Below are 11205 nucleotides of genomic sequence, written 5' to 3'. Positions count from 1 at the left end.
CAATTTTCTTTTTAATCATAATAATATTGTCGTGCGCGAATAAAATATAAAGGGCATTTATAAAATGATTACATGACCAAATAATAATTACCGTTAAAGTTCATCCAATAAGATAGAATCGGATGCACAGGAATATTATTCCCTCGGTCGTCTCTTTATTATGACCGCTCCAAGAAACGGTAAAGAGTTTCTCATCGCGATTTTTCCAGTGAAAGCAAATTCTCTCTCAGGGGATTTTCCTCCACATTCCGGCGTTGTTCATCGTCTCTGAAAGTTAGTCGACGTCGAACTGCTCCATCTTTGCGGCAGCGGAGGAAGAGGAAGAAGAGTAGAAAGATGAAGAGGGTTTTTGGCGTTAAGAAAGACAAAGAACCGCCTCCGTCTATTGAAGATGCCTCCGAAAGAGTAATTTTTCATTTTTTTTTTTAATTTTGTTACCTCTAGGGTTTTGATTTTTGGTTGGCATTGATTTTGCCTGGTGCGTTTAATTTTATGGAAGGATTGGTTGATTCTCTTTTGTTGGATTCATTTGTTTTGGTTAGGGTTCAACGTTCTGTGTTGCTTCTTTTTCAGATTAATAAAAGAGGCGAATCAGTTGATGAAAAGATAAAGAAGCTTGATGTCGAACTCAGTAGGTATAAGGAGCAGATTAAGAAAACAAGGCCCGGTCCTGCTCAAGAAGCTGTTAAAGCTCGAGCGATGAGGGTTTTAAAGCAAAAACGAATGTAAGCTCCCTTCGTGCTATCACATCTTTTTGTAACTTTGCTTAAAATTCTTCTGTGCGACATTTGCAGATCATTTCCTTAAAAGATAAGTAGTTTGGTTGTGAATACTTTGGAATGTTGGTTTCGGTGAATTGATTAGGAACTTCAGATCTTGAGATCTTGCAGAAGCTTGGATGTTAGGGTTGTTCGTGTATCATGGCTCAAGTATAGCATATATGCTTACTTAATCATGTTTCATTGAGGGGTTTTGTTATCTAACTTTGTTCTGTAGTCTTAGGGCTTATAACATAAGAAGAGTTAATTCGTTAGATTACCAGAAAATTCTTAGAATCACACTTCTTTTCCTTTTTCTGTTCCACTTTTCAAACTTTTTCTTGCTGTGTAACTACTGATTGGTGCCCCCTTAGACTTTTATTGTCCTTAATTTAATTATGTATTTTGATGTAAGAAAGCTAGTATATTTAAATGTTAGCTATCAAACTGGAAGCTGGTTTAAGTGCTACATAACAATACCTTTAAATATGGTTGTTATGTTACTAATTATGCTTGTGAACAGGTATGAAGGACAACGTGATATGCTGTACAATCAGACGTTTAACCTTGACCAAGTTGCATTTGCCTCAGAGGGCATAAAAGACGCTCAACAAACGGTACATATCCTTTTTGTGATCATCGTTGTTCATTTTCTGCCGCCCTCCCAAAAAAAAAAGGAAAAGGTTGGGCTGTCCATGACAAATTTGGCTTGAAAGAGATTTGGTGTTAGATCAAGGAAACTTTTGGATATTGAAACGGATAGCTTATTGGCTTCTTGCATGCTAATTGTTCGACTAGACATCCTGCATTTAAGTTTCTGTGTTTATAATGTGGGTCAGATGACCAAGAAACCTGGGTTGAGGTGGTTCCTATTAATGCCCCAGTTAATTCTTGCCGAAAATTTGTTTTCTTCGTAGCGAGGTCAGAGTTCAGGGCAGTTCAGGTGGAGCTTTTCCTGTCTAGTTGGAACCGGCTGCCTACCTCGTGAGATAACGAGGTAGGGGACAAACGTCATTCGGAAGGCATTTCTTGAAGTTCAATAAAATGTCTATCTAGATTCTCTTATGGTTCTTCCTAATATCGGTCTAGCTTTTGATGGGATTGACATCTGGGATGTACTTATCAAATCAAATAGGGGACTAAACTCTGTCAAACTAACGTTTTTCTTTTTCGTTTTTCAGATGTCGGCCTTGAAATCTGCCAACAAGGAGTTGAAAGGAATGATGAAAACAGTGAGGATACAGGACATAGACGTCAGTAGCAATCAACTCTTTTTAGCATCCTTTACGTTCAATTATGGCATTTTTTTAGAGGTTTTGTGCTGTTTCCTGCAGAACTTGCAAGACGAAATGATGGATATGATGGATGTGAGCAATGAAATTCAAGAGACTCTTGGTAGGAGCTATAATGTGCCCGATGACATTGACGAGGATGAACTTTTGGGCGGTAAGATTGCTCCATTTAAATGTTCAAATTTGATAAAACATGACACGCTAGAAGCTTACGCCTTTACTGCCTTTTTCGAACGTAGAGCTTGATGCCTTGGAAGCAGACATGGGATTTGAAACTGAGGCTGATGGGGTTCCATCTTATCTCCAGCCCGACAAGGAATCCGACTTGGAAGGAGAACTCAATTTGCCTTCAGCTCCTACAGGGCAGGCAGCAGTTCCTGCTGGCAGAACCAATGCACAGGTAACAATCGCTGAAACTTCAGTTCAGACATATACCGAATCCAACTTCTTTGAGTCGATAATCCCGTACTTGTTTAGATTCAAGACATGTGCTAATGCAGTTTCATTAGCATGTGTGGTTTAACACCGCTAGAAAAGATCTAAGCAAGTTCTAACCAAATGGTCTATAAAGGTCAAATAAGTGACTTAAAAGGTCGAGTTCAAGCCGTGATAACCACCTACCTAAGATTTAATATCCTACAAGTTACCTTAATAACCAAACCGTTGACATTTGTCAGTCACCAGAGCAAGTAAGAGAACAATCAATGAATCAACAAGAAAAACCCATTAACCCATTATTATCGGATTGTACACCGTTGTGTTTAGCTAGGGCTAAGCAGTTCTTGAATGAGAATAGTTGAGATGTGCAAGTCGGGCTCAATTATGACGATCATTTAGATAAATAAATAATTGTAAGTGAGTTGTTGCTTTACAATTGCCTCTTTTATATGCACTCACATTGAGTTTTGTTCTAAATTTGATGCACAGGCTGAGGATGAATTGGGGTTACCAGCTGTTCCTCGCGCATCCCTTCGTGGGTAAAAGGTATAAACTGATGGAGTGAACGAACCCCTTTGTATACATGTTGTGCAGATTTTATAGAGATATATTCTTATTGATCTTATAATTAATTATTCACTTCCATCATCATTTGGAACTCTAAAATCTTTGGCTATACTGATCAAACAGTTATTATGTATACCTCATGAAATTAATGCTATAAAGTGACACTAGAGGGTGGGGATTGCAATAATTAACTAAGTCTATGGTTCAATTTTATACAAATTTTCAAAGTTAATTAACCTATTTAGAAACAAAATTTACATATGAAAGTTATTTTTTTCTTTAAAAAAAAAAAGGTTAGAGGTCACGGATTATTGTTTTGTGTTTTTGTAACGGCTTAAGCCTATTGCTAGCATATTGACCTCTTTGGATGTTGGGCCGGTGGACTGGGGGTGTCCTTTTCCAAAAAGGGTAATATTTGCTAGTAGTGGGCTTGAGCCATTACAAATGGTATCGACGTTGGGTGATGTGCGAGAAAGGAGTTTGAGCCATAAAAGGGGTGGACATGAGACAATGTGCTAGCAAGGACGATGGGTGTTGAAGGGGGGTGGACATGAAGCGGTGTGCCAACAAGAATGTTGGGCCTCAAAAGGGGTGAATTGGGGGGTCTTACATTGATTGGAGAAGGGAATGAGTGCTGACGAAGACATTGGGCCCCAACGGATGGTAAGATCCCACGTTGATTGGGAGTAGAATGAAACATTCTCAAGAAACAATTTTATGAGGTGTGGAAACTTCTCCCTAGCATATGTGTTCTAAAAAGCCCGAAAAGAAAAATTTAAACAGGATAATATCTACCCACGGTGGATTTGAACCGTTAAAGTTTCTTTAAATTAAAATAAATAAATTACAAATTTAGTACACAAAATTCAAACTTTCAAATTCTAAAAATGCGTAAAATATTGAGGATTTGATTCCTAGTTGGGTAACACGTCGCCATAAATCATTCTCTTTCAAATTCCAAAAAGAAAAAAGAAAAGATGCGTAGATAAAATTTGCTTGAACAATGATGAGAGATTATATTGTAGGTCCATTTTCCTGTCTTTCCTTTTCAATCTGTTCTTCAATTTTTGGCTGCAAAAAAAACTTTCAACTTCAAAACCCTTCCTTCTTCCTCCGATCCAAAAGGTTCATTTTCAAACACAGAGAGACAGCAAAGATGAGAAAGAAAGATCAGGAGTTCAAGTTTCTTTTTTTTTTTTTTTTTTTTTTTTCCTGCAAATATATCCTAGGGGGTCAGATCAGTGTTCATTTCATTGGCAGAAAATAATTGCCAATGGCAGCAGGAGGCAAGCAGTTCAGTCACATGGATTCTATGGTTGATCCTTCGATGGTTGGTTCGGTCTTCCCTCCGACTACTCGGCCGAGAAACGAATCGGGAGAACATGGCTCAAAATGAGTTCTTGACTTGCTGTTTTGCAAATACAACCTTCAATTTCTCCACTTCCTTCTTGAGTACCTGGTGTCTGCCTGTAGCAAGGTGAGTTTTAAGCATCATTAGAAGAAAATTTATGGTATTCAGTAAATGATGAATTTGATCTTTTGCCCATGATGATCAGTGAGAACATTATAGGAAAATGGACAGAAAGACAAAGATTCTCCCACTGTGGGGAGTTTTGATCATGGTAGAAATCTCAGTAATAAGTTTAGATCCCTTACTCTTACTCGTACTAAAATTTACCTTTGCTTCGATTACCCAAACATATAAAAAATATAATAAAACCCATATGCTGGTTGGGACGATGAGAATGGACGGGTATTTTGCTGCTAGGTTCGTATTCGGATGGGTTTGGTATAAAATGTCCGAACTCATGTATAGTCCTGTGGTGAGGCCTGATTCCAGAGCTTCTAAGATTAGCACTCCAGAAACAGGTTCCCTAAATCTAAGTTTCTTAAATCATCGACTTATACCACAGGCTTTTTTCAAGCGTATAATGTTTTGAACTTGTGCCCCTAAACGTCCCAAATCAGTCATTATGGGAGCAAGTAATATGATTGGAACAACCAAATTACTGCAGAATTCGAACAGCCCGCACGATTTAGAGAAAGAGCTCCGAATGGGTTCAACAAGCCTTCCATCAAAGTAGAAAACTTGGTCTCTAGTAGGACACTAAATCAAGACATCGTTAAAAATACTCACTTTCACCGAGCTACTCGCCGACACTAGGCCACAGACATTTAAACTAATGATCTTCATTGACCATAATCTGTTCAAGATGAAACATTACTCTTAGACACAATCACACAACATCATTATTCATAACTAACGCTAATGGAAGATGTTAAGTTGGTGGCCTTCTCAGATCTATTACGGTAGTTCACTCTTTTGCTTTTTTAGTTGGAAATGGAACTGTGTAGAGGTTCTTTCCCAACTAAAATTGAAAAGGCAGCATTTGCTGGCAAAGCCAGAAGCTGCTGTGAGATCTCTGGAGCGACTAGCTTAGTCGTGGGATCCCCGAATCTTCCAAAAGTGAGGGGTATAATCTCAATCAAACCATTAGTAGATGAGAAAAAGATTGTGTATATCTTGACTACTCTTCTCCATGTTCTGTAAAATGTAAACTTCCTCAATAGATCTCCTCATAAAGATTAAAGGTTCAGTCAACTCGACTGGTTTCTTTGTTATTGTCTGCTAAGTTGACTTGTAATGGAGAAACACGTTTGATCTTTGAATAGTTCCTAGAAGGCTCTCCAAAAGTTCTCGTTATTAAAAGGACTAGCATCGGTATCATCAATCGACTCCTCCTAAGCTCCTTTCCCACTAAATGGGCTTGTAAGACTCATCAAACATAAACATCTCACTTGTTTAAACTTTTCCAAGGGCCTAGCCAAGTAGTAAAGACTTGTTTAAATATTGTCTTGGGTCTCTCTATTATCCATGTATACCAAGGATTTGGTACCTCCAGTTGAATGGGATTAAGAGAACACCAACATTTTTCCTTTCACTGTTGTCAAAATTGAAGATTAGGGCCGATTGTTAGAAGTCTTCTCAACCGAGAGACACGGTCCAGGGTTCCCTAAAGAAGTTCATAGCTTAGAGAATACGACGACACTTCTGGAGAAACCAGTAAGCTGGCTAAGGAACTATAAGAATAAAATGGAAAGTGGTCTTTAAGACTTGGGAAACCTCACTCTTCTGCCTTTATATCTAACATCAAACGCCGTACTAGAGCTGTTTTTCTCAATCACTCACTTACTCAGGATGGAATACTTCCAACCAATCTCGCTAAAAACGACATCTCAGAAACAAATGACAGAAAAAAGAGAGCAGCGGAATGGAAGGAGTATTAGAGAAACAAAGGAGGATCGGGAAGGAGACAGAGGCCGTTCCCGATGCCTTATAATTCCAGGCTGCAGGCTTTGGGAGGATAAAAGAAAATCCTCCTTACCACCTTATATTCTTTGGTAGTCTCTTTACATCAACATGTTATTTGTTATTTGAGAGTTTTCAATTCATGATGCATGTCAGGATAGTCAAAATATTTGTTATTGTGAGCCAGCATCTAATTCACACTGTTAAATTTTAGCAAACAAGTTATATATACACGAAAACAATTTCTCGACAATTGCTTGTTTGCAAGTTCCAAGCAAACCGAATTCAATGAGAAGAAAGAGGCAAACAAAGTTACCTTCTGAAGTCAATCTTTCTCGTCGAACTCTTGCAACCTGCTGCTTTAATTTGCTATTCTCCATCGATAGAGCCACCCGTTCTTGAAGCAGTGATGCTACTCGTATTGCCAGCTGTGATTCTACAGTCTGCAGAATGAGATGAAAGCTTTTGGCTGTGGTTTATATTTTTCTCAAGAAATATTATGACAGTAAAAGAAAACAGCATCCGTTCTCCATAGATAAAGCCACACGTTCTCAAGTTTCTTATAAACAAAAAGCAAAAGAGAATGGCATTCATATTTCTAAAGAACTTTTTTTAAGGAGCATCAAGCTTTCTTGTTAAATAACAATTCTGCAACTACGAAGATGAAAGGTGCAGACATTAGTAATTTGCATGTAATCAAAGCTTTCTTATTTATTTATAATAAGAAACAAAAGTTCTCCTCACCAAAAGAGGAAGTACAATAAGGGGAGATGAGATGCCCCCACACAACAAAGGATTACAAAGAAGACTCCCAATTGGCAAAACTTTCGGTCACGCCATGATTTTAGAAAACGATCTTTAGAGGCGGAAGACCAAGAAGCAAAATTCTAACTAGGTCCCAAGTAACATCTTGTGAGAGTCCTGGGATTGTTTGCTTTGGGTTATATGGGAAAGATTAGTATGTTAATAGTAAGGACAAAGCGGTAATTAGTTAGATGTATCTAGGTCATAAATAGGAGTGTTGGAGACCTTAGTTTGGGGGGTCATTTTAGTGAAGTTTCCATTGTGGGACTTTGGGAGAGAGAGCCCTCTCAAAAGGCTATTGTCACATGGTAGTTTGTCTTGATATTGCAATAAATTAAGATCTTGTGTTTTGTGTGATTGGATTGTTAGGAACCACGACTCTCCACAATGGTATGATATTGTCCACTTTGAACATAATCTCTCATGGATTTGCTTTTGGTTTTCCCAAAAGGCCTCGTGCCAAGATGTATTCCTTACTTATAAACCCATGATCAACTCCTTAATTAGCCAATGTTGGAGTCCCGCCCAACAATCCTCCCCTCAAATAAAGTACACCATAGAGCCTCCCCTTAATCGAAGCTCGACTCCTTTCTCTGAAGCCCTCGAACAAAATACACACTTTGTTCAACACTTGAGTCACTTTTGACTACATTTTCGAGGCTAGCAACTTTTTTGTTTGACGCTTGAGGATTCTATTAACATGGCTAAGTTAAGGGCATGGCTCTGATACCATGTTAGGAACTACGACTCTCCACAATGGTATGATTTTGTCCACTTTGAGCATAAGCTCTCATGGCTTTGCTTTTGGCTTTCCCAAAAGACCTCATGCCAATGGAGTCATGGCTTTGCTTTTGGCTTTCCCAAAAGACCTCATGCCAATGGAGATGTATTCCTTACTTATAAACTCATGATCAACCCTTTAATTGGCCAATGTGGGATTCCCTCCCAACAATCCTCAACATGGATACCTAGCACATCCCTACTTATCAGCTTATAAATTATCAAAATTATAGTATTCTATACTAGATGGATGTCTAATAGTGCAAAAAATACATTTCTCCAGGTGTTTTTGTAAGCAGCTGTTTTTGGGAGGGGCGTCTCTCCTCCCCCGGCCCCTTAAGTTGTCTTTCTTTTTGCATCTCCAAGTTTCTTATAAAAAAAATATAGTGCAAAAAATGACCAGAAATCAGAAAAGTATCATCAGTCCAATAAGGGTTGATCATCATAGGCTAGCCCAAATGTTCCAATGGAATTACCTGGAGAACATTAACCTTCCTCTCCAGTTCAGCAATGTATTGAAGCTTACGAACCCTTGAGCGCTGCCCGTTATGCCTGCAGGGAAATCATTAGACTTGTGTACCTATCACAATACTTTTTGGAAATAGAAACAGGGACCTATAGGCATAAGCAATAATCAAGGTTTAATTCTCGATATCAAAATCTATATATCAAAGTAGTGGATAGCAAAAATTAAACTCGTCCTCGTCCATACATACATTTACTAAAATGTAAAGAGTGGTATCATTTCATCAGCTTAAATTGGACAATGTATCTCCAAACAGTTTTTAATTTGACAAACAAGCTATTGGAAAGAGAAAGGAAAGAACACAAATTCTTGTCATGCATGACACAGGCAAAAAGGCAGGAACACTTGGACCCTGTTTCAGATTTGAGAAAGACAATGCACGTTTTTGTGACATGTCGGGTGTAGGCGAATGCCACAGGTTCTTCATCGCATATTTGATCTCATACTTATAGTCATTTACATTATCTTTCCAATTGTGTCGAATGTCCCCGAGGGAACCATGGTTGCTTACGTTATCTTATCAAGAACAGATGTAACATGACTCGTCACCAAATAACAACGCATCATCAATGAACGAATAAGATAATGATCTAATCGTATAATCAACAAGAAAAATAATGCCAGAGGAGTTGAAAATAAAAATGTTAGAATCTGACCGTTTTGCTGCGTTTTCATCAGAGTTAACCTCCCTAACTGATTCGCTAATGTCTCCATTTAACTTTGAAGAAGAGCTCTCGCCAACCGAACAAATATCTGTGTGCACTGGTGTAGCATGGTGAAGATGAACAAATTCCGATAATGCAGAAACCATATTGTAGTTTGAAAAATCTGAACTGCATTTTTTCCTAGGTGAGTTAGGTCCATAAATGCAAGATGGATCCCATTGTTCACAAGTGTCATTGCCAACTGAATTCTCCACATCTTTTTCAATACAAAGACTCCTCAACGAGTCTGCAAGACCATCCAAAAGGGTGACAGAGTCACTAGCCGAGCGACGAAGTGGTTTTCCTTTCGAATTTGATTCACAGTCGCTCAATAGTTCACCAAGCCATACAGGCTCATCCTCCAACACAGAACTTTGTGAAGAAGGAGTGTCACGATGCAGAAAGAATTCATTAACAGGTGGGGATAATGCGACCGAACCATTAATTGAACCCGCAGTTGTTCTCTTTTGAATCGGACAGCGAGGAGGAAGGTGAGTTTGCCTTGTTGACATGGTGAGGCACTGGACTATATCACAAGTTTCCCATCAGCATCAGCCTCTTTCTTAGCTTTTAAAAGTGCTAAGTTTTTGGTTGGAAACGAAAAGGACAATATGAAAAGGAAACATTTCCCTGGCAAACATATCTTTAATAGCAGCCGAAATCACGGGTGAAAACAAAAGACAATCAAATTTTAGAACAAATAAACTTCACGACAACAAAAGATGACCCAAAATCTTCATCAGACATCTTCAATTGAAAGCTTCATTCACATTACTGAAACTTGATTTGCAGCCAAAGAACAGTGAAGAACGTAAAAGATATCAAATCACCTTAATCTAAACCCCCAATAAACTCTCAAATCAGTGTTTTCTCTCTCTTTCTCGCCCTTTCTCAGCCACAAAACAAGAAAATGCCTATAAAACTCACTCTAAATTCAGAACCTCACAAGTTAAAAAGCCATATAAGGTCCTCATTCATCAACGCAACTAAGAAAAACAAGCTGCATTATACATTTTCAAAGCTCAAACAAGAATCACAATCCAACAGTAAAATCGCACTAAAAAACAATCCACTCCATAGAAAACCGAAATCGAAAACAACAGCCAAAGCGACAATAAACACAACCGAAAAGCTCTCGGAACTGATTTTCAAGTGGTGAACCAAAAAGAAAACAAAGGGATTTGAATTTCCCGAAGAATTTATAAGAATCATCAAGTTTGAATTCGAGTTTTGGCATTTTCTTGAATTTGATTCCGTTCTGTCGCCTTACCTCGCCGTTTTTGCAGCAGTAATTGCTCAGATAGAAGAAGAAAACACCATCAATCAGAAGAAGAAGAAGAAGAAGAAGAAGAAATTCAGATTCCCTCTCTTCCCTTCGAAGCAGTCGCTCCAAAATCACCGGCAAAACCCGCTTTTGCGGCCACTCCTATATTTACTCAACTATGCAGCAGCGTACGAAAATTTTAGATTCATGTTGCTTAAAATACACCTTTTTTTTTTTTTTTTTTTTTTTTTTGGGTTCGTTTGAAATTTATGCTTTTTTTTTTCTTTTTTTTTTTTTTAAGCATAATCATTAAAATATTTTATTAAACATTTTTATTAAAATTTAACACTATTTTTATCTATTATTTTTTAAAAAAATTAAATAATTATAAAACGGTCGTAATATTTCTTTGGTCAACGTCAAATTATGTTCTATAATCTTAGCTGTCTTTTATTTTTTTTAGTATACAATCTGATGTCCCGGTTCCAAGCTTTGAGATAAATGTAAATTTAAAAAAAAAAAAAAAAAATCGTGCGGAAATAGACAAATTTTAATTAATGATAAATATTCAAAAAGTCAAATAGGTCACTCTTTAGATGGTGTAACAAAGACAAAGACAGTTTGACCAATAATATAGAAGGTTTGACTTTGTGAGCGCGTGTATTATTATATTATTTAAATTAGTGTGTTTGATTTAATACGTCACACAAATTAATTATTTAAACAATGTTATTACCACAAAAAAAAATATTAAATATTAAA

At 37.6% G+C, this 11205-nt stretch overlaps 2 protein-coding genes and 1 long non-coding RNA gene across 6 annotated transcripts; 2 read left to right on the top strand and 1 right to left on the bottom strand.

Annotated features, from left to right (window-relative positions):
- The first annotated feature begins 164 nt into the window (after positions 1 to 164).
- On the top strand, positions 165 to 3139 carry LOC111801820 (vacuolar protein sorting-associated protein 60.1). The gene is made up of 7 exons (XM_023685994.2): positions 165 to 405; positions 574 to 725; positions 1282 to 1375; positions 1940 to 2011; positions 2093 to 2204; positions 2290 to 2450; positions 2978 to 3139. The coding sequence occupies exons 1-7, from the start codon at positions 337 to 339 to the stop codon at positions 3029 to 3031; spliced, it is 714 nt and encodes a 237-aa protein (XP_023541762.1). The 5' UTR covers positions 165 to 336; the 3' UTR covers positions 3032 to 3139.
- Positions 3140 to 4139: 1000 nt separating this feature from the next.
- Positions 4140 to 10644, bottom strand: LOC111801987 (bZIP protein). 4 transcript variants are annotated; one of them, XM_023686240.2, is made up of 5 exons: positions 10450 to 10644; positions 9132 to 9822; positions 8426 to 8501; positions 6682 to 6808; positions 4140 to 4522 (listed from the first exon to the last, which is right to left on the bottom strand). In XM_023686240.2, exons 2-5 carry the CDS (start codon positions 9689 to 9691, stop codon positions 4443 to 4445), a joined length of 843 nt encoding a protein of 280 aa, XP_023542008.2. In that variant the 5' UTR covers positions 9692 to 9822; positions 10450 to 10644; the 3' UTR covers positions 4140 to 4442. The 4 variants fall into 4 exon arrangements, with proteins under 4 accessions (XP_023542008.2, XP_023542010.2, XP_023542011.2 ...); XM_023686242.2 differs by having other exon boundaries at positions 9132 to 9809; XM_023686243.2 differs by having other exon boundaries at positions 9132 to 9705.
- On the top strand, positions 4393 to 6567 carry LOC111801988 (uncharacterized). Its single transcript, XR_002816218.2, has 2 exons — positions 4393 to 4532; positions 6254 to 6567. It is a non-coding gene; the product is annotated as an uncharacterized LOC111801988 (long non-coding RNA).
- Positions 10645 to 11205: the final 561 nt, after the last annotated feature.

Source organism: Cucurbita pepo, chromosome 9 (assembly GCF_057944985.1).
Source record: "Cucurbita pepo subsp. pepo isolate OVF chromosome 9, ASM5794498v1, whole genome shotgun sequence".
Taxonomy (NCBI): Eukaryota; Viridiplantae; Streptophyta; class Magnoliopsida; order Cucurbitales; family Cucurbitaceae; genus Cucurbita; species Cucurbita pepo.
Note: the sequence above shows the minus strand (reverse complement) of the source record. Positions and strands in the feature narration are given on the sequence as shown.

Bases quoted from the DNA above. Each gene is read 5' to 3' on its own strand.
- LOC111801820 (XM_023685994.2), top strand. From the start codon at position 337: ATGAAGAGGGTTTTTGGCGTTAAGAAAGACAAAGAACCGCCTCCGTCT. The intron at 726-1,281 runs GTAAGCTCCCTT...GCTTGTGAACAG, and splicing joins GTTTTAAAGCAAAAACGAAT to GTATGAAGGACAACGTGATA. The intron at 2,451-2,977 runs GTAACAATCGCT...TTTGATGCACAG, and splicing joins CTGGCAGAACCAATGCACAG to GCTGAGGATGAATTGGGGTT.
- LOC111801987 (XM_023686240.2), bottom strand. From the start codon at position 9,691: ATGTCAACAAGGCAAACTCACCTTCCTCCTCGCTGTCCGATTCAAAAG. The intron at 8,502-9,131 runs GTCAGATTCTAA...ATTTCCCTGCAG, and splicing joins GATGAAAACGCAGCAAAACG to GCATAACGGGCAGCGCTCAA. The intron at 4,523-6,681 runs GTAACTTTGTTT...ACCTTGCTACAG, and splicing joins AGAAAGATTGACTTCAGAAG to GCAGACACCAGGTACTCAAG.